The 21,655-nt window shown below is 61.8% G+C and overlaps 1 protein-coding gene across 1 annotated transcript; it reads right to left on the bottom strand.

Moving 5' to 3' along the window:
• Window positions 1-7,179: 7,179 nt before the first annotated feature.
• On the bottom strand, window positions 7,180-8,271 carry NKX2-2 (NK2 homeobox 2). The gene is made up of 2 exons (XM_059828608.1): window positions 8,013-8,271; window positions 7,180-7,739 (listed from the first exon to the last, which is right to left on the bottom strand). Exons 1-2 carry the CDS (start codon window positions 8,269-8,271, stop codon window positions 7,180-7,182), a joined length of 819 nt encoding a protein of 272 aa, XP_059684591.1.
• Window positions 8,272-21,655: the final 13,384 nt, after the last annotated feature.

Here is a 21,655-nt window from a genome sequence, read left to right as displayed (position 1 = left end):
TTGTGTAAAACAATAAACTATATTAAACATTAAAATGGAGATGTGATAACTCATGGTTTAGATTATTTTTGCCTGATGTGTAAAACCTTTTAAAGAATTTATTGCCAGATTTGCATGTCAGAATGGCCCTGTGGCACCTTGAGGCGTACTGCACATTGATGCTCATTTTTATCTGTGGGATGGACTTGGAGAGCACCGTGGAACACGCGGGAGCAGGGGATGCTGCACCCAAACTGTAACCCACTCCAGGCTTAAATCCTTCGTTTTCCAGCCAAACAGCTGGAGCACCCCAGGATCTCTGGACCTGCTGGTTGTTCGAACGTTTTGGGGGGACCAAGCTGTCCTGGCCATGGGTATGGCCAGGGAGGAGGGGGTTGCTGCCTGAAAGGGCCATGGAGTGGGGGGGAACGGAGGGGTCCCTCCTGCCCGACCCCCTGGGCCAGCTGGTGTGGGCAGCGTGAAGAAACCCGGGGTGGTGTGCTGGTGCTGGAAGCTGCCTCTGAAAGCTTTTGTGTTGGGAAGTGGGGTGACAGCCACCCCTCAGGTAAGGTCTGCGCACGCAGGAGCGGCAGAGGAGCTAATGCTCGTGTCACCCCCATGAGCGGCAGCTGCCAGGCTGGCTGCTCTACGGAGCCACAGCACCGGCTGTGCGAGGTGGGAGCGGTGCGGTGAGGGAACATGGGTGGGTGCACTTCTGATGGACGGCTGGCCAGCGAGGTCTTCACCCCAGCGTCCCCAGCCAGCGGGCACTGCTGTGTTCGTTTCTAGGTGTCCGGGTCTACTTTCTATAGAAAGTATCATTAGTTACCATTTGCCTTGCAAAAAAAAAAAAAACCAAACCAGCAAATGCCTGTGGGATGGGCAAGCGTGTGAGTGATTTCTGTGTGAAAACAGTTTTTGATGCAAGTCCATGTTTTAAAGGTAATGTTAAATCTAGCTGCTTGGTTGGTTCATTGGATGGTGAATCTGCTGAAGGAAAGTCTTGCTGTTTACTGAATTAAATGCAAAATTTAGTGATGTGTCACCTGGTGAGAAATAAGCACAGAATGGATGAGCCTGTGAAGAAAAACAGAGCTTTCTGGGGCTGGCAATGGCTTGTCTCCTGGGGAAGAAATGGAGATCTCTGCTTTGGAGAGTGCTCGTCGTGCTCCACCCCAGAGAGAATGGCAGAGCAGCCCTGGCTGTGCCCCAGTGGCGCTGTAGCGTGGAGGTGAGTGGTGCTGAGCCTTGTCCTGGTAGGTCATTTTGGTGAGGGCTGTATCTGTTTCTCCCGAAGCATTTCCTAATGGGGTCAGCCTGGGGAGGTCCCTGTAAGGAGGGTGAGCGCACGATGCTGCTCTCGGGAACGAAAGCTGATGCTTTCCCAGAATTGAATTTTTTTGGTTACAAAGGCATCCTGCGTTGCTGGCTGTGAGCTTTAACCTGCTGCTCGGACACTTTCAAAGGCCAAAAGTGGGGACAGAACCATAGCTTGGACTCTTGTTTTGGACACAACGTGAGTATTGACATTCTTTTAAAGCTTGTTTTGGCTGTCACAACCACCCGAATAGCACAGGGAGGACAAAAGCTCAGCTGAGCATCCCTGTGGCTGCTGCGCAGAGCGGTGGGCTATCTGCTGGTGCCGGGGAGACTTGCTAAAGGCACAGCAAGGGGAGCCACTGGCTGCTGCTTATTTGGTCTTTCCCAAAGCACTTTTGAGTTGGATCGTTCAAAAAGGTGTGTCCTTAAGCACTCGCCTGCCATGCTTATTTGCCTCAGTGCCTTCAAGCATGCGAGCTGTAAGTGCCCCCGGTGCGTTCCAAGGCAGCTGCAGCCACCCCCGGGGCTGCCACCACAAAACTTCATGCAGGGGTGAGACGAGATGGGTGCTGGGAGGAAACCACGTGTGCGCTGTCACCTCTTCAGCTTTCTGAGATGCTGCAATACCTTCGCTGGCACTGGTTGGTTTGGTCTTCTGGTGTATAATCACTCATAATTATATGAAATAGAGGTGGATGCTTTGTACCAAACCCTGCCTAGGACTTGGAGAAGCAGTGGTTGCCCAAAAGATGGGTTCCCAGCTCTTGAGGGCCCGCTCAAGCCCTGAAGCTGCTGGGGGCAGCAGTCCCACCAGCGTGGGTAGCTATGCTGTCTTGCCCCCCTAAAAAGGGTTACGGGGCAGATATTTTCACGCCATGACTTCGCCCCTTGAGCTCTGCGCTGTATTTCAAAGCAGTGGCTTGGGACCCGCGGCTGTAGGCCCAGAGATGCTCCCTCCAACAGCGGGGAGAGGCAGGGTGCTGGTGGGACCCTTCCCGCTGACCCCTGGAGTGGTCCCCGTCCTGTCCGTGCCGCTGCCCCCTCACCGGGCGGGTGTGAGGGCCTCTTCCCCCGCCCCGGGGTGACGCTGCGGCGGCCGGGACCCCTCGGGGGACGGGGCGGCCCCGACGGCGCGTCCCTTATCCGGCAGCGCCGCCCTGCGGCCGCCCGCGGCCCTGCCCCGACGGGGAGGGGGTTCGGGGGCCGGTGCCTCGACTCCCCCGGGTTCCCCCCGCCCCGCCCGGCCCCGGGGGAGCGCGGAGGGGTAGCGGGCCGCCCCCCCGTCCTCCGCCGGGCTGCGCGGGGCTCTGCTGCCTCCCTGCGGCCGCCGCCCGCCCGGCCCCGCACCGCGCCGCGGGGGGGTAATAGCAAATAAACCCCTAAACCGTTCCCTTTGCGGGGAGAGGGCGGCGGGCCGCGGGCGGGGGGTATTTGCAGAGGCGGGGGTAACGGGCGGTGGGGCGGCGGCGGAGCGTCGCGCCCCCGAAGTCACGACGCGCGTTGCCCGAAGGAGCGCCCGGGGCCGCGTCCCGCCGCAGCGGCCTCGCCGGGGGGCGGCCCCCCCCGGGCCCCCCCGCGGCCCTTCCCCGCCGGCCCCTCCATAAACACCGCCGAGGATTGCCCTTACGCTTTGTAAATATTGGATTAGCTTTTCATTGACCGGCTCTCTTGAAAGGACCCGAAAACCCCACCCCGGTCCCAAACTAAGCCCCACAGTCAATAGGTGACGAGAGTCGGTTATTTCCAGGGCTTAAGGGGCTTCCAGCCCATTATCGGTCATCGTGGCCCCTGCCCCGGGGGGGCGGAGGGGGAGAAAGGGGGCCAAACCGGGGGGGCCCAGCCCGGGCGAGCGCAGCTTGTGCCCCAAATCGCGATGCCCGGGGCGTGTCGCGATCCCAGCCCGGCGGGCGGAGCGGGGCGCGGGGGGCAGCGGGGCAAACCGGGGGGCTGCTGCCGAAACCGCGGGCGGGAGGGGGCCGGGGCCGGGGCGGGGGGGGCCGGGCCCCGGGGGAAGGCTCGTCCCGGCGCTGCTCCGGCAGCCGCCCGACTCCGGGGCACGGCGGCGGCCCCGCGCAGCCCCGCTGCCTCTGCCGGGGTGCTGAACACGCCAAGGATGGTTGGGCTGGAGGTTTCTGCCCTCCCTTTTTTTTTTTCTTTTTCCTCTTTTCTTCTTTTTTTCTTTTTTCTTTTCTTCCTTCCTTTTTTCTCTTTTCTTCTTCTGTTTTCGCTTTCTTTTTTCTCTTTTTGACTTTCTCTTTTCTTTCTCTTTTTCTTTTTCTTTTTTCTTTTTCGTTTTCTTTTTTCTCTCTCTTTTTTCTTATTTCTTCTTTTCTTTTTCTTTTTCCTTTTTCTTTTTCTTTTTTCTCTTTTTTCTTTTCTTCTTTTTCTTTTTCTTTTTCCATTTTCTTTTTCTTTTTCTTTTTTTCTCTTTTTTATTTTCTTCTTTTTCTTTTTCCTTTTTATTTCCTTTTCCTTTTTTCTTTTTCTTTTTCTTTTTCTTTTTCTTTTTCTTTTTCTTTTTCTTTTTCTTTTTCTTTTTCTTTTTCTTTTTCTTTTTCTTTTTTCTTTTTCTCGTTCTCTTTCTTTTCCTCTTTCTTTTCCTTTGCATTTTTCTGCTTCCTTTTCCTTTCGCCTTCTTTTCTTTTTTCTTTATTTTTCCTGTCGCTTTTTCTTCTTTTTCTTCCTTTCCTTTTTTCGCCTCGGCCTCCCTTCCTCTCTCTGCCTCTCCCTCTCCCTCTGACGGCCTGCCTTGCACAACGAGGCGCCAGGACAAGAAAGAGCCGTTTCTCCGGGGGAGAAGCGGGAGGTGCCAGCCCGCCGCGCGGTACGGCCGGGCCGCGCAGGGAGCCAGCCTGCATCCCATTACCGGCCCTGAATGCAGCCTTGTTCTGCCGCCCGCCGCGGCCTCCGCGCAGCGCGGCCCGCGGAGCTCCGCCGAGGGCTGGAGGCGCAGGAGCGGGCATCGCCGCCTTCTACGGGGGAGACGCGCTCGGGTCTTTGGGGGGAGACTAATTTCCTGTGAAACGAGAGAGAAACTTGTCAGCGGGCACTGGGAGAAGAGGAGGGCCTCTGTTAGTCTTCAAAGAGAGAGGGGGGGAGAGGAGAGAGGGATTCTTTTTCCTTGGTGTGCCCCCCCCCCCCCTTTTTTTTTCCAGAATAGATATAGCACGAATTTTTAATTCGTCTTCCTTTCACAGACAACAATGCTGGTTTTGAAAGCTGGGCACAATTTGGGTTTTGTGAGGGGTCCCCCGGCCCAGCTGGCCATATGGGATACAACATGTAGAACACGCCTAACAATGAGCACGAGTGACAGCCCTAACAAAACGCAAAGGACACTGCTCCCTGACTCCGGGATGGACTGCCTCCCATCAATGAATTGAATGGCCCTAAAAAGAAGGGGGGGAAGGCACAGGGAGGGGGCCCACCCCCCCAAACCGTCTCTCCTTTTTTTCTCCTCCCCGGCCCGGCCCAGCCCGGGCTGCCTTTGCCTCCGTCTCTTTAATATGCACGCCTCTAACATGCTCACCTCCCTGCCTCCCCCATTGTGCTGTTTTGTGAAGTCTACTGTATATTGTGCAAAGATAGACTGCCCGAGCTGGCCCGGCAGCATGGGAGATATAAGGCCACGGAGGTTAGGGCCACACAACGGGTTTTATAGACTTAGCGGAGCCGGGGGGGGGGGAGAAGAAAAAAGAAGAAGAAGAAAAAAGTGACAATTTTCCTTCTCTCCCGCCCCCGGCTCGCAGGCTGCGGCTGGAGGGCGGAACGCCCGCCCGTGCCCGCGTACCCCCGCAGCTGGGCCGCGGGGCCGGGGCCCCGGCGGAGCCCCCCCGGGCTGGCAAGCCGGCTCCTCCGCCGGCCCGGCCGGCTCTCCGGCCAAGCCGGGGCCGCTCCGCCGCCTTGCTCCGCCGGTGGCGGGCAGGCTGCCGGCGCCGTCCCCGCCGCGAAGGCGGGCAGCCCCCCCCGGGCGCGGGTGCTTTGGGCAGGGGCTCCCCCGGCGGGGCTGCGGGGGGGGGCCAAGGAAGGAGGAAAGACACAAATAAGAGGAAGAGGGAAAAAAAACAGCCCGAGCGCGGAGGCTGTGCCCAGGGCTCGGGGGCCGGCGGAGGCTGCGCCGGCGCGGAGAGGCGCGCAGGGGCACGGCGGGGCCGGGGTGCTGCGCCCCGGTACCGCTCATCTCTTCGCTTTGGGCGTGGAAGCGGCCCGGCTCGGCTCGGCCCTGCCCAGCCCCGGCGGGACGGGGCGGGCGCTGCCCCAGCCCCAGCCCCGGCACACCGGACAAGTCCTCCCCCCCCCCTTTTTTTTTTTTTTTTTAAAGCACCTTTGCCACCCTAAAACGGCCGGGGAGGGCGAGGGAGCGCACCGCTGCCCCGGCTCTGCCCAGACCCGCTCCGAGCCGGGGCTGCGCCCGCCCGAATCCGGCCGCAACTTCAGCCGGGCCGGGCTCGGTCCCCGCCGGCCGCCGGGCAGCCCCGGCCGCGCCTCGCCTCTCTCTGCCCCCGAGCCCCCTCCCCCGGTTCTCCTGGGGGTGCCGCGGGTGTTAACCCTTTCCCCCCACCTGCTGAGCCGCCGGCGCATCCCCGGGGGCTGAACCCGAAGTTTCCGCGCTCCCCCCCCGTGCGAACGGCCCCCGGCCCGGGGGGGCGGTGGGGTGCGGAGCTGCGGGCCGGGGGCCGCCGGCTGCAGGGGGGCACCGCGCTGTACAGCGGCACGGTCACAGATAGAACAGAATTCCCCCCCCCGTTTGTCGCTAGCTGCGGGTGTCGCGGAGGAGCGGGGCCGAAGGCGGCCGGCCCGAAAAAAGCCGCTTTCCCCCGAAAAAACGCAGTCGCGGGGGCGGCGGGCGGGGGGCCGGGGGGGCGGGGGGCCCTGCTCGCCGCCTCTCCCCGCGGGGGCCCCCCCGGCCCCGCTGGGCCCCGCCGGGCCGGGCCCGGCCGAAACGCCGCCGGGGGATGCGGGGAGGCGGCCGCGGGCGCCGGCGGCACCGGGAGGTGGAACGACACCGGTTCGTCGTTGTCGCCGGTTCCTTCTCCCTTTTTTTTTTTCTTTTTCCCCTCGAAACACAGCTCTTTTTTTTTTTCCCTTTTTTTTTTTTTTTTAATTAAAATTCTTGTTACAAAATCGGACGCCTGGGTTTGTAGGCGGGGAGTCCGCTCTCCCGCGGCGGGGAGCGCTCAGCCTGCGCGGCTGCTCTCCGCGGCTCCCCGGGAGCCGTTGGGGGCCAACCCCAAACGGGCCCAACCGGCAGCAAAGCCCCGGGTGCTGCCCGCGGCGCGACAGTCCCGGCGAGACGCGGGCACCCGCCCGGCTCTCGGGGCGAGGGGCGCCCTGGAAGGGGAGCGCCGGGATCCGCGTGTCGGGGGGCCCTGCGCGGCCGCGCTGCGGGCGCCCGCACCTTCCTCACAAAACCACAGGAGCAGCGGGGGGGTTTTATCCTTTATTTTTTTTGTTTTTGTTTTTTAATTCTGACCATCTCTTCCCTCCCCCCCCTTTTTATTTTAGTTGTAGGTAGACAGGACCACTCTGAATGGCGCAAAAAATTTCTGTAAACAATGACGCACAAAAACACCTCCCCTCCCTTCCCCCCCCGCCTCCCCCCGAAATGAAACCGAGCCCCCCCAAAAAATGGAGGGGAAAAGAAACGGGAGAGGGGAAAAAAACCCCATAATAATAATAATAATAGCAATAATAATAATAATAATAATAGCGTTTCCCTCTCCATTCCTTCCCCCGCAGTTCTGCTTTTATTTTGGGAGCAGCAGTCTGTCTCTTTCTCTCTCTCTCTCTCTCGGATTTTTGTTTTTCCTCCTTTCTGGGTGGGTGGGTGGGTGGGTGGGTGTGGGTGCGTGTGCGTGTGGGCGCGCTCCCCGCCAGCCTTCACCAAGTCCATTGCTGAGCCTGTACCAAGTGGTGTGCCGTGGGGTACTGGGGGCTGCTGGTAGCGCTGTACTGGGCGTTGTATTGCATATGCTGTAGAGACTGGGCGCTATAGGCGGAGAAGGGGATTCCCGTCTGGAACGTCGCGGCTGCCAAGTCCTGAGCTTTGAGCGTGTGGCAGGGCTTGCCGTCCCTGACTAAGACCGGCACGGCCACCCGCCGCGGGGAGGGGAGAGGAGTCACTTCCATACCTTTCTCGGCCCGGGCCCGCTTCATCTTGTAGCGGTGGTTCTGGAACCAGATCTTCACCTGGGTGGGCGTCAGGCGGATCAGGCTGGCCAGGTGCTCCCGCTCCGGCGCCGACAGGTACCGCTGCTGCCGGAACCGCCGCTCCAGCTCGTAGGTCTGCGCCTTGGAGAAGAGCACCCTCCTCTTCCTCTTCTTCCCCGCGTCCCCGCCGCCCGCCGCCTCCTTCTCGTTGTCGGGCGACTCGTCGGCCGACGGCTCCGGCGACTTGGCGGAGGGGTCCTGGCCGCCGCCGCCGGCCGCCAGCCCGTGCACTGCGGAGAGCGCGGCCGAGAGCGCCCGGTCAGCGCGGGAAGGGGCGCCCCGCGCCGCGCCCCCCCCCCCGCCGCCCGCCGCGCGGGGCAGCGCGGCTCTCCCCCGCCGGGGGGGCGGCGGCGCCGGCCGGGGCTCCGCCGGCCCCGGCGAGCGGTGGGGCCCCCCCGCGCCCGCGCCCGCGCCCGCGCCCGCCCCGCCGGAGGAAGCCCCCGCGCCCGCGGGGCAGCTCGGCGCTGCCCCGGCCCCGCTGCGCTGCGCTGCGCGGTACTCACGGGAGTACTGGATGCCCTCGGCGCTCGCCAGCCAGCGCGTGTAGGGATTATCGCTGTTATCATAGAAAGGGTTCTTCAAAGGCAGCGTCTGAACAGCGTCCAGGGGGCTTTGCCCCAAAACCCCCGCTTTCTTGGGCGGCTCCGGCGCCTCGCTCTCCTCCTCGCCGCCCTCCGCGGCGGAGCCGTCCTCATCGTTGGTGTCGGGGAGGTCCAAAATGTCCTTCACCGAAAAGCCCGTCTTTGTGTTGGTCAGAGACATGTTCCGGCCGAATTTTAGGCAGGGAAGTTGGAGGGGCGGCTTCGCCGGTCCGCCGTGTCACGGGCGCGCACGCACACGCGGAGCGGCGGCGGCGGCACCGCAGCGGCACCCGGCAGGCGGGGGAGGAGGCTGCGGGGCGGCGGCACGCGTGGAGGAGGGAGGAAAAAATAGAGGGACGTGGACGTGCAGAAAAATAACCGGAGGGGTTTGTGCAGAAGAAGAAGGAGCGGAGCCCCGGCCGCAGCGCTGGATCTCCGCGGTGCTGGTTTCCACGGGCTCGTTCTGCCACGGGGGAAATGCGGAGAGCGGGCTTCGGAAATAGTTTGTAACTCCAGGGGAAAGGGGGAAAGACACGCCAAAAAAAAAAAAAAAAAAGAGAAAAAAAAAAAAAAGGAAAGAGCTCACTTCTGGGTCTTGCTTAGACACCCCGCGCCCGTGGCTGCCGCCGGAGAAACCCGAGCCATTGCTGGAGCGAGCGGTCCCTATAAGGCTGGTCCCCACACATGAACCTGCCGAGAGGAGGGAGAAAAAAACCACATTAAACCCGGGAAAGGTTGGCCACGTGTGGGCGGGTCTTGGAAGTCAAGTGGATGAAGACAGTGTTTGCAGATGTGAAATTGCGGGTTTTGGGCGAGCTCCGAGCTTCCACCATTGGTGATGAGTGGTATAACGTGTCAGTTAATTACCGGCGTGGGGAGGGCCCTTCCGCGTGTGTGTGCGTGTCAGCGCCAGAGGGAGGGTGTGATTTCCCTTTTTTTTTTTAACACGGTATTTACATACAAAGAGCCTCGCACCAGCCCGATATTCCGCACACTCCAAAGTGTGTTTTCCACCGATTGCCTTGAAAAGCAGGGAGGAAAAAAAAAGAAAATTGGCGGGGGGGGGTGGTGGTGATGCGGAGCGAGGGAGGCTGCGTGCGCGGTTTCCCACCCCTCCCGCGCAGCCTGCGCGCCCACGCAAAGCCGGGGCAGCGCTTTCGCGCGGGGACGCGCTCCGAGCCCCGCGCGGGACCGAAGGGAGAGGCGGCTCAGATGGCAGGAGACCAACTTATCTAAACCGCCTAGGTCAATATTTTGGTTGGGGCTTAGGGATGAACGCTGGAAATTAAACAGCGAGTAATTGATTCTAGTTTGCTCCGAAATTAACCGAACTGGCAAAATGCGATCGTCAGTCACGACCCGGGGAGATCTGGGAGGTGATTACTTGGGGAGGGGGGGCTTTATTTGAAGAGGTCTCATTGATTTTGCCTCCTTCTTCCAGGGGAATAAAACCCAGCCCGTTCGGCCGCTGTGACGGGCTGGAGCCCAGCGGACTCCGAGTGCGGCTCCTTCATTTTTCTCCTGCTTTTTTTCCTTTCTTTTTCAGGACCTGGGGAAGGAGGGGGCTAAAGGAGGGGGCGCGTCCCAAGAGGGCGTTTGGGAAGGCCGGATCTCCAGGCGTCACACACGCGGCGCCGGCAGCCGCGGAGCCCCGCAGCATCCCCGGCCGCGGGTCCCGGCGGAGCGGCGCGGCGCGGAGCGGCGCTGCGCGGCCGCGGAGGTTCCTCTGCCCGGCCCGGGGCCGCAGGCCGCCCCCTCCCCAACTTCCCCCCTCTCTAGCTCTTTGCCACCAACTTCTATTTCCATTTTCCTCCTTCCTCCCCTTTCCTGCACCCGCCGAGGACCTTTGGCCGTGCGCACCCTCGCCGGGCACGGCCCGGACCGTCCCCTTCCCCTTCCCCTTCCCCTTCCCCTTCCCCTTCCCCTTCCCCTTCCCCTTCCCCTTCCCCTTCCCCTTCCCCTTCCCCGAGCGGTCCCGCAGACCGACCCCGGCCCGTGCGCGGGGGTGATGGCGGTGTGCGGGGCGGGGGGGGGGGTTCCACAATCTGGGAAGGGGCTTCTCACCACCCCCTTTATTCCTGGGAAAGGAAAGTTGGCCGAGTTTCTCTTCCAGGAGGAGGGGGCGGGAATGGGGCTGCGGGTGGTGGGAAGAGGAGGAAGACGGTCCCTCAGACATCCTCCTGTTCGCCGATCAATGTATTCGCACCTTCCCCTCCTCTCCCTCCCCGCTCCCCCCATCCTTCCTCCCCCAGCCCCCAGCCTGCCTCCCATAAAGTATGTGATGTGGCTGACAATGCCCAGGGATTTTTTTTTTTTGCCTTTTTTCCCCCCCTTTTTTTTTTTTAAGCGAGCCCCTGAGCACATCCTGGGTGTCGGACCCGCGCAAACACAAATACAACCCTATGGCTAAGCTGGAAACAATGTCCGCAATGTAGACAAATGTCCGGCTTCTGTTGGAACCCTTTGTCTCGGCGCAGTTTTTGCATTTATTTCAGTGGCGAAATAATACGTGATTGACGCCCTCTTTCAATGTGTCCTAACTGTTGGGAATAAATCTGAGGTTGTTCCTAGTTGTCATGGTATTCAACCGCACTCAATGGCTATCTCTTCATCCATTTCGGAGTCCTTCCCGATATCGAGGGAACCCCTTCGGGCGGGCGCTCCCCTGTCCCCGCGGGGAGGGGCTTGCGACACGCACCAGACGCGGAGCTTTAATTTCCAGCAAATCTCGGCTTTATCGACCCATTTATCCCCCCCGGCTCGACCCGCCCGGGGCGGGGGAGGCGGCGGCGTTTCGCTCGGGTGGGGCTTTAATTCCTTCCCGCCGCGGCAGGCGAGGGGGGAAAACCGCCCCCGCGTGACAGTGACAATCGCGACAGCGGCCGGACGGCGACACAAGGTCCCGAACCACGGACCCCGGCGGCAGCCGGGCCGGGGAGGGACGGGCAGAGCGCCTCCGGGGCGGCGTGTGCCAGGGGCGGCCCGTTTCGTTCCCGGGCCGCAGAGCCGGGCTTCGAAAAATTATTATTATTATTACTAATAATTATTAATATTACCAATAATAACAACAATAATAATACCACCACCACCAACACCCGCCCCCCCAACCCCAAACGGGCGCGCACATGCCACCACACGGGCAGAGCGCCCTGCGAACCCCCCGCCACGTGGGGCCCGGCGGCGGCGGGGGACGCCCGGGGGGGGCCGGCCCGTCCAGCCCGTCCAGCCGCCCGGCCCCGCAGGCCGCCCCGGGGGGGCTTTGGAGGTGAAGGGCGGCCCGGGGGGGAGCCGGCGCGGGCGGCCCCCGGGCCCGCGGGGAACAATGGTCCCTTGTGGGCACACAAAGCCCCGGGGGCCGCCGCCCCCTCCCCACGCCTCCCCGCGGCCCGGCAGCGAGGGGGGGTCCCACGCGCGGGCGACGCTGCGGGCCGAGGCCGCTCTCCCTCCGCACCGAGCGAGCGGCCCGGGGCGCCGTGACGTCACCGGCGGGGGGTGACGTGAGAGCCGCTCGGGCCCTTTGACGTCAGGAGGAGTCGCGGGGCCGGGACGCAGCCCCGCGCCGCCCGTGCCCGGAGCCGCGCTGCGTGGGGGGGGGAAACCCGACGGCAGCCCGGCGGCTGTCGCGACAGAGCCGGGGGGGGCTCTCCCCGCCGCGCCTCGTGCCTTCGCCCCGCTGCGTCCCCCTCCCAGCACCCCGCTGGGAGCCCACCGGCCGCGCTGCCCGCGCCCCGCGGCGGCCCGGCCCTCCCCACGCGCGGGACCAGCCGGGTGGGGGGGATGCTCCAGCGCTACGGCGAGGGGGCCCACGGCCGGGGGGGGCCGCAGAGCCTGCCGGGCCCCCCCCCAGCCCGCTGCCCCGGGGGCTCGCCCCGGAGGGGTTATTTGCAGAAGCCCCCAGGGCCGGCGGCGCGGTGCGTGCGCGCAGGCTGAGCGGCCGCGCTCCAGGGCGAGTGCCTCTGCCAGCGGGGTCGTGTTTACCTGTTTGCTTTCGCAGGTAGCTCAAACACCCGCCGTTCGCCTCCGCTCCCTCCCCGCTGCTCGCCCCCCCCCCTCCCCGAGCTGCGTGGGGAGCGGCCCCCCCACCCCACGGGCGGCGGGTGTTGGCTTTAGCGGCATGAGAGCGCGGTGGTTCTTTTTAAGAGGGGGGAAAGAGCCGCTCGGTGGGGGATGAGAGGGGGAAAGAGCCCTTCTGAGCGGCTCTCCGCGGCTGCGGTGCCCGGGGAGGCAGCGGCGTGCGCGGGGCGCTCCCCGGTCACGCGTGGCGGCCCGGCCCCGCCGCCCTGTGCCCGCAGAGCGAGCGGGGGGCAGCCCCCGCGGGCCGGGCGGGGGGAGCGGGGTCCCGCCACGCCACGGGCGGCCCGTGGGTTGTGTTCTGAAGCGGCGAGGTGGCTGCGCTTGCTGCTCCGCGCCTCCCCCCGGCCCGGGGGCTCCCGCTGCCCGCTCGCCCCCTCCTTTAGGCCGCCCGCGCCCCGGCTGCGTCCCCTTCTCCGTCCAGCGGGATGCTGTACTTACAGGGCACGCAGTATGTGCGCGAATGGACGAAGGGCGCTCGGCAGCCGCGTCCTCCGCTATTCCCCCCTCCCCGTGCGGGTCGCTCGCACTGACCTCTAACCCGTCCCCGCATCGCGCCTCCGATAAGAGCCGTCAAGTGGATTAGTTTATTGTTTGATCAGACCAAAGGTGCGAGCTATTGTTTTCCCTCACTCCAGACCACAAATAAACAAACAAAAAGGACTGCACCTTGCCGCTCGTACGGATTAGCGAAGCCCACACAAAGCCTTTGTTAGGGGACAGGTTTATTTTTATCTCTTAGGATGAGCTACACTTGAAACAAATAGGGGGAGGGAAGCGCAGCCCATGTCGCTCCCGTAATTGTTATTAGGAGCTTCACCTCGGGAGCATCCCCCGCGAGCAACACCCTCTTTGTTTTAAAGTGCGGCGGGGGAAAGGAGAGCCGCATCGTTACAGACGACATCTTTTTTGGCGACAAAAACCCAAACCAAAAAAGCCCCAAACCCAAACGACCGCCTCTAAATCCACCCTCCGAGAGCCCCGCACGGAGGGTTTGAAACTGCCGTTGCCGGCGATGAGGCGGCAGCTCCGCAGAGGCGCTGCGGGCCCGGGGGGACGCGGCCACGCCGGGCCGTGGGAAAGGCAGCGGGACGGGCAGCCCACGCCGCCGGGTCACCGCGCACACCGCACCCCGGCCGGGGGAGGGAGGCTAAAAAAATCGTGTCTCCTGAATCAGGGGAACCAGAGCCCTCCGAATCCTCCCCGGCTCTCAGGAACTTAACTGGAACGTGCGGGGCTCGGAGTTTCGGCGGGGTGAAATTCCCGTCTCCGTTCGCGGCTGGAAAAACGGCATTAACAAAGGCGTTAAGGATGCTTTGGGGGGGGGGGGGGGGGGGGGGAGAAAAAATAAACGGGAAAAAAAGGGGAAGGTTCCCGCAGGCAGAACGGGAGCCGGCACCAGCCCTCCCTAGCGAGGCTCGGAGAAAGCCCTGCCGCCCCCAAATTCCCGGCGCCGGCCCGCCTTTCTCCCGCAGACAATTAAATCTTCTCCAGGACACAGGAATCTAAATGAGCTTTCCTATTCTCACGATTACTCTATCTCCTTCCCCCCGAAGCTTCAAAGACGGAGAAATCCTTCCAATTCACCGATATTGTTTATAAATTCGTAGATCTAGATCTAGCCTGCCCTGCAGCCAACCTCCCGAGGTGGCGAATTGTCATAGAATTGGGATTTTCCCCCTCCTCCCTGGGGGCGAGCGGGGTTGTCTCGGAGCCGGAGGGCACATGTTAGGGCTTTGATAAAAGCACTTTAATGAGATCTTTGAAAATATTGCCAATAGTGGCGGAGGCAGTTTGTTAAGGCCCTGCGTGCGAGCACAAAGCCCGCAGCCCCCGCATCCCGCAGCCCTCCCACCCAGCTATTTGCCTTGTTTAATTCCGCCCCCCCCCCCCCCCCGGCGAAGGCTGTAAGCCCGGCCCGGGGCCTCCCTTCCCCGTCCAGTCTATCATGAACCGGTTTATTTGCCGGGCAAACGTTTCGCCCCCCCCCCAGCGAGCCCCCCGGCTGCACTGGCCCCCGTCTCCCTCCCGACCAGACGTGCCCCGATGAGATTAAGCTTTGTGCGGACTGTTTCTCCTGGGGAAGGAGAGCCCGGAGCCGCCCCGCCCAGCGCGGCCGCGGTGCGGTGCGGTGCGGTGCTGTGCGGGGGATTTGCGGCTGAGCGCGCTTTCTTATCGCAACCGGCCGCTCGCACCCGCACGCACAACATGGAGGGCGCAGCGGGGAGCCCGCGTGTCCGCGCAGGTAGCTGGTGGGTGCGTGTCGCGAGTGGGGGTGCGGGCGGCCCACGTTAAGCCCCCGAGGAAGGCTCCGGCGCCCCGCACGCCCTGCGCAGGGGGCGGGGGGGGGTGCCGGGCTCTTTTCGGGAGCGGGGTGGGGAAGGGCCCACCCGGGGGGACCCGACCCAAGTACTCGGGCCCGAGTCGGGGCGCACACGCGCGGCGTGGGCAGCACCGGGGAAACGGAGGGAAGAGGTCAGGGAGGAGGGAGCGGCGCGGCGGGCAGAGCCGGGGCCGGCGGGCCGGGCGGGGCCGGGGCCATTCCCGGTCCTCTGGCGTACTCTGCCGTCGCAGCCGAGAAGTGTCCCGCCGCCGGGGCGGGGGGGGGGGGCAGCGCCCCGGCTCCCCCCGCTCCGGGCCGGGCGGGCGGAGCGCCCCGGCGGGGCCGCGCTTCCCCCCGGCCCCGCCGCGCACGGGGGGCGGCCGGGCGCTCGGCCGGGGCCGGGGCCGGGAGCGGGCCGGCGGAGCCCCGCCGTCGGGGCAGGGGGACGCGCCCCCCCCCCCCCCCCCCCCCGCTCCCCCGGCGGCCGCTCGGCCTCAACTTCCACCTGCGCCGCGGGAAGCCCCACGCGAGCCCCCCCCACCTACGGCGCCCCGGCCCCCCGCGCGGCCCCCGCGCCCCCCGCCCGCCGCGGCGGGGCTCACCTGGGGCCGGGGGTCCCTAAGCGGGCGGGGGCTGCGGGCGGCGGCTCCGCGCCTCTCGCATTGTCTCCGCCGTGTGCAGGGCGGCCGCTCCTTCCTCCGGCTTTACATCGCGCGGTCTGTTTGCTTTCCTCCGCGGCGGGTGACGCCAGGCGAAATGCTGGCCATATGTTCGGCGGCAATAAATTGGGTATAAGCGCAAACACGCCGGTTCCTGGATGGCTCTTTTAAGCCTGCCCCGGCCCTGCCGCTGCGCCGGCCCCTCTTCCCCCGGGGGGCAGAGCCCTCCCCCGGCCCCCCTTCCCCAAAGGCGCGGAGCAGCCGCTTTCTGCCGGCGCGGGGGCTGCGGCCCCCCCGGCGCTGCCCAAATCCTCCCTCGCCCGCCGCTCCCGCCCCGCAGCTTCACACCTCCCACCCCGCGCCGCCTCGGGCGGCCGCAACTTCCCCGGCCGAGCCCGGCTGCTCTTTAACAAGCTCGCCCTCTATAAATCGCTCGGTAGCTAAGTCGCTATAAAACCCAAACAGCCAGATGTGGCACGTTATTTATGTGTGAAAGCTCGTTTACATTAGATATGCTGATCCAAGCTTTGATAGCGGGGGTTTGCGAGAGATTAGAGCTGGGTTGCCAGCGACGGCTCCAGCTGCAGCTCCCCTCCCCTGCCCCTTTTCGGGTTTCTTTTTTTTTTCCATGGCAATTTTATTTATTTGTGTTTTTTATATATTTGGTTTTATATATTTGTTTTTATATATTTGTTTTTTAAAGGGGAGGCGAAGAAGAGGTGATGGAGCTGGGGGGGAGACTGGCGCTGTCCGACTCCCCTGAGGCCGGGGGCGAAAAGCGGTACCTGGCTGCAAGAGGCTCCTGCCAGAGGTACGACCCCCTGCGAGGACGCACAGGGCTCCGAGGAGGGTGCAGCTGGCCCGAGGCCTCCCGGCCGTGCAGCCCGGCAGCCCACCTCCCTCCCAAGGCCTGTGGCATGGCGACCACCACCAGCGCAGCCCCGCTGCGAGCTGAGCCCCGCGGCCGCTGCCCACCCGAAGGAGCCGGCCAGGCCGCCGGGCCCGGCTGAGGCCGGGGCAGCTCCCCGGCAGTCAGGCCCCAGGCAGCAAAAGGTTGTGCCGCCTCATTTTAACCCCAGGGGTCTGCAAACGGCGTAACCCTTGAGGCTTCTCCCCCTCCCCGCCATGCCTCTCCAGGGCGGCGGGCAAAGTCCTCTTGAGAGGGGCATCGCCGGTGGCTGCTGGGGCCAGAGGGAAGGTCACAGGGCCCCTTCTCCCTCTCACCGTATCTGAATTCTCTCCACCACCTGCCGTATTTTTAAAAGCACTGGAGAGACCTTGGACTCCTCTGTGAAACTCCCCAGGGCCCAGGACAGATTTCTCTTAGCTAAATACCCCGCTCACAGGCAGCTCTAACAGAGCTGCCCACAGATAAAGTGATTGATCCTTATACTGATCAATACAGATCTTGTTCTGAGCAATTAATAACTTTGCCCAGCTTGTTTTGTTTGGATAAAGAAGTACCCAGATTGCTGACCGAGGGAGTGAAATTAGGGAAAAAAATATCCTGTTGCCCACATAAATGTGAATAGTTAGCTCTTTATTTACATACCCGCAGAATCTTCAGCGTTCATAACAAGAAATTGAGTCTGGATGTCCGGGATGTGTCTTACTACATCCCCAGGTAAAGCCATGCAGAGGGATCTGAGCTTGCACTTCTATACATTTGGTTATAAACCTGTGTAAGAGGTGCGAGCTTGCGGACGCACCGCTCGTGCAGGTCCCCCTGCGGCAGAGCCTGCGGCGCCCCTGGGCTGCGGGAGCGGGTCCCGCCACCTCCCCAGCTGCAGCTCCTGCCTCCCCGGCATCCACACAGCATGGAAGAAGGAGGAAGAGGAGCGTGAGAGAAAGGCAAGGGTGCAACAGCTGGATTTGGGGCAGGTGAGGGAGGGTCAAAGGGAAGCAAACTGGGACCCGAGGAGGGAGCAGCTGGATGAGGAGATGGGGCTGGAGGTGGGGAGCGGAGAAGGATGGTCCATAGCCACAGGAGCAGCAAGCTGTGCCTTCAGGAGGCTGATTCGAGCCGGAGCTCCAGGCTGCTGCCCCTGCCCGGTCACCCACACCAAACCTCCGGGCAAGGTAGGGCTCTCAGCCCCAGCCGGGTGCTGGGTGACAAAGGACCTGCCCGCTGATGGCGTCCCAGAGGCAAAGCAGCACCTGATGGACAGCAGAGGTCTGGGCCCTGCAGATGTCCCCTGTGACAGTGACGAGCCGTCTCCCAGAATGGATTGCAAGACATGCAGTTACTATTTTATTTGTATTCATTACTGAAAGCAAACCTTTTTGGAGGGCTTTTTTGGCACCTGATGCACATGTCCCACCATCCCCTAGAACTGCTGAAAGCCAAACCGTCAGGCCCTGGGAAGGAGAGTAAAGTGGACGATGCAGATTTCCATGCCAAACCCACGTGGGCTCGTTTCGCTCAATCGTGGAAATTAAGTCTTTATTGGTGAGTAAAAACAGGCTGGGAGGTTTTAGCAGAGGGTATGTTTCACAGGCGGGGGAGGCTTTTTAGATATTTATTTGTTAGTAGGATCGTCTGGAAATATTGCTTCAGGAAAAAAGGTGGAAGAGCAGTGGTCAGGATACCTTGTCTATGAGGGTGTGTTCTCTCTTCCTTAAACAGCCCCAATAATTGTGACCGTTTTGTTGGAGAAAGATGGACTCTCAAACCGTGAGGATGCATTGGGAAGAGCTGCCGGATCCCTTCCTGCTCCAGGGAGAGAATAAATGACACTGAGATGGTGAAAAGTCGCTGCTCAGCCCTCCCCCACGGTCTGGTGCCCTCCGCATCTCCTCCTTCAGCAGCTCGGTGGGACAGCGGATGTCTGCTCCCCCATCCATCCCCGTCGCCCTGCCTCCCAGCACCCAACACACTGCCTGTCTCAAAGAGGCAAGAGTGGAAAACCCTGCTCCTAAAGTATCCTGCGCAGAGTCTCTCGGAGAGGTGGGTGTGCAGGGTGGACAGCCTGGACCCCGTGTGGAGAGGCTGGGGTGGGCTCCACCTTGTTGCAGGATGCTTACGTTCAAGTATCTACAGTCACAGCCTCAACTCTCTTGTGCAGAGTCCACCGGTGCCTCTTTGCGGCCCTGGCTCTGGACAGGACGGTGAGTTACCAGTCTCCATGTGCCCCAGAGGAGCGGAAAGGGCTTTTCCCATTTCAAGGCTTAGCCAACTTCCCAGCAGCCTCCTCCAGCTGCAGGGGTGGCAGAGCTGCCTGCCCTCCTCTTGCTCATTGCTCAGAGGGTAAGGTGACAACCCTTGGCTACTGCTGGTGCTGATTTTGAGCCAGTTCAGGCTACCTTGGCCCTGTTAGTAACCCCCTTCCAGCATTTCATGTGCAGGATCCCCAGTGCCCCTGGGAAGCAACATCTGGACCTGGACTGAAGCAGTCAGGGCATGGCACCGGCACAACGTGCAGGATGGGCTGGAGCTCCTGTGGGCCCGTTCCCAGCGTTTCTGAGCCAGCCCATGTTGCTTTGGCCTGTCCAGAGGCTGGTCCGATGGTGCATGGAGAGGAAGCCTCGGGTACGGCCAAGGGTGCCTGGAGACGCATGGGCTTCTGTCATGTAACCAGTGGCCCCGGGGAGACCCCTTCTCGGGAGCTGAGCTGCGGTCCCCGGAGAGTGTGGGTGTCTGTGCCGGTTAAGACCAGAACCTGGGCTGGCTGCACAAGCTGGGGCAGACGAGAGTCCAAGCATTCCCGAGGGGTCCCTAAATCTGGGTGCAAATCTTTTCTCACAAATCAAAGGGAAACGTTAAGGGTTGGTGCCTGGGCTTGGGATGCTCAGGGGGGATCAGGTAGGGTGAAATAAACCTGGGATTTCCCTGGCTGAGGAAATGTATTTGCACTTTTCATACACACACACCTGGTCCTTTTGCAAAGGTGAAGGAATTCAAAATGGCCAGAAGGACCTTCTCCCCTGGAGAGGACGAGAGCTCCGGGAAGGTGCTCTCTTGGCACCGCATGTCGGGAGATGTCAGGTTTTGGTGAAGAGCAGGAACAGTTTCTGTGAAGTCTGGACGGAGTTGTCCCTTGTTCCAGCCTGGTTTTTATAATGAATAAAGAAGAGAACCTGTTCACCACCTAAGCCTTTGATGCCGGGGCCAGTGACGGAGGAGATGGGAGAGGGGATGGGGGAGCACACCCACACGCCGCTTTAACAACCCCCAGGCACACCGAGTCAGGCGACCGGTGTGTTTGAGGAGTCAGGAGAAGACTATCTCTGCTGGCAGAGCCGCGGCGTGTACACACCTGGGATTAACAGATGGCTGCGGGTTGTCCCTGCGGGTTTGAGCACACAGCGCAATCTGGCCGCAGCAAAGCCCGCTCTCCGGGACGGGGGTTCACTCTGGCTCTTGTTCATAGTGTCTCGGCTGGCTGGAAGAGGGAGGGGAAAGATGAAGCCTATGGAGAGGTAGATGCGAATTGCCCCTTTCAGCCCAGGTTTGATTTGGAAGTGGGCATCCATTCTTTGTTTTCTTACTTTATTTTATTTTTTCCTGGGGGTTGCAACTGGGAGGAGCAGGAGCAAGTGTTGGCGGGAGCTGGTGGGGCACAGGGGCTGGTGCTGGGGGGCTGATGGGGACACAGCAGCCTCAAGTCACAACATCTGTGCTCAGGCACCAGCCCTTGCCCATGGGAGACGGCGTGCTGGGGGGCTGGTGGGGAGCAGAGGGGGTCCTGTAATGTCAGCAGTTTTGCACAAGCTCTGGGGACTCCCTGGGGGTGCTGTGGGCTTGTCCTGGTCTCACCCTCCCGGCAAAGCCAGTGCTGTTCGTAGCACGTCGAGGGGGGAAGTTTCCCAGCGTTTCCAAGTGAAGGTCCGTGGTCCCAGGGAAGCGGAGCTGTCTGCCCTGAAAGGGGGAGAGGGAGGAATCTCCCAGTGAGACCGATGGTGCTCCCACTCAGACGGTTTTTCTTCTCCCCTCTTAACGAAACATGTCCATCCACTTCTCGTTCTCCAAAGCTAACCTTGGTCTTTCTGTGTGCACCCAAGGTTTTGTATGATACTTACCATCGCGACGTTTGACTAAGAGTTCCTATGGAAGTTGCTTTAGATGGATTTAGCTCTCGGCGGCCCTGACATGAAAAATAGATACCCATCTGTTCAAACTCACCTGTCTCCCACGCACAGCTGGGAAAGGTGAGTCTTGCCTGGGATAGTTTGTCCAATTTTACTAATCCTGAATATGAAACAGATTCTCGGGGGTACGTAAATAGGTGTGAAAGAACCAAAGCAGGTGTAAAAAAAAAAAAAGAAAACCAAGAGAAAGAAAGTGACATTGATGCCGTAAACCCTGCGAGCGACATGAGAACCAACTGGGAAGCCGCAGATAAGGAGCGCATCGTGGCGTATCGCGGGCGCCCCATCAATCACTCGTCCATCTGCAGGCGCCCGGACCCCGGTGCGGCAGGAACGGATGGGAGCGTGGCTGCGGCATCACTGTCAGTAGGGATCAGGGAGGCTGTTGGTGGGGATGCTGCTGACACGGGTTGCGGTGCTGGCTGGCACTGGAGGAGAAATGGCAGGAGTGGCTGGGAAGATGGGGGTGGCATCACCTGTTTCAGTGGCTTCCTGGGAAGTGTCCAGGGAGTATTTGTCCTAATATCATCCCCGATACGCTGACAGAGATGGGATTTACTGGCTACAGGGCTACTCTGGAAGCTCCGGGAGCTGAAATAAAGCTCATTTTTCATCTGCTTTCATCACTTTTCAGCTGAACTTGCCCATCGCTAATGACATTACCTGGTCTTCCCTACACGAGACCTCAGTGACAGTGGAAGCACCGACTGCCGACCCTCCCAGGTATGTCTGGCGCTCGGCACGCTGGCGTGCCGCGGCGAAACCCCGGCCGGAGCAGGTCAACAGTGCCAGGTGCTCCAAGGACTTCCCTGGGAAAAAACGTGACACATCCGAAGTGAGAGTGTGACAGAGAATACTGCAAGGGTTGTTCAAAGTTGGGTTGGGAGGGGGCTTACTGCCCAGTTCCTTTCGTTCCCATGGGAATGGGATACAACTCTAGCGATAAGAAAAGTCGAGCTCTGTCCCCAGTGGAAGAGCGCAGCTCTTGTGGGGGCTGCCTTGACAGGGGCACGGACAAACCCTGTTCCCTGCACCTCTGCACACTTTTCCTAGCAATAGGAAAGCCGATCTGGGGAGGGGACGGGGAGCAGGAGGGTCTGCAAACAGGGGGAAGAGGGAAAGAAGGGGCTTCTTCCGAGGTCTATGACAGCCCCGGCAGGAGTTTGCACAGTCAGGACCATCTTGAGAAGAGCATCTGAAGGACCTTTCCTGGGAGAAGACTTCACTAGGTTTCCCTCATCAAGGCCCCTCCTGAGCCCAGGGAAAGGGTCCTCCTTGCAATCAGGGCACGGCCAGGTGCCAAACGAGGCAGCCCACCCCTCCCTCACCGCCTGCCCTGCCCGCTGCCCACCCACACGCCCCCCGAGAGGTACATAAGCCCTTCCTGGGGGCTTGCTTGGGCTTTGCTTCTCCAGGCTGCTCTC

Source organism: Gavia stellata, chromosome 23 (assembly GCF_030936135.1).
Source record: "Gavia stellata isolate bGavSte3 chromosome 23, bGavSte3.hap2, whole genome shotgun sequence".
Lineage (NCBI taxonomy): Eukaryota > Metazoa > Chordata > Aves > Gaviiformes > Gaviidae > Gavia > Gavia stellata.
The sequence above is the reverse complement of the archived record's forward strand: the minus strand, read 5'-3'. Positions and strand labels throughout refer to the sequence as shown.

Coding starts and splice junctions, on each gene's coding strand:
- NKX2-2 (XM_059828608.1), bottom strand. CDS start 8,271: ATGTCTCTGACCAACACAAAGACGGGCTTTTCGGTGAAGGACATTTTG. Junction 7,740..8,012: donor CGAGGGCATCCAGTACTCCC/GTGAGTACCGCG, acceptor CGCTCTCCGCAG/TGCACGGGCTGGCGGCCGGC.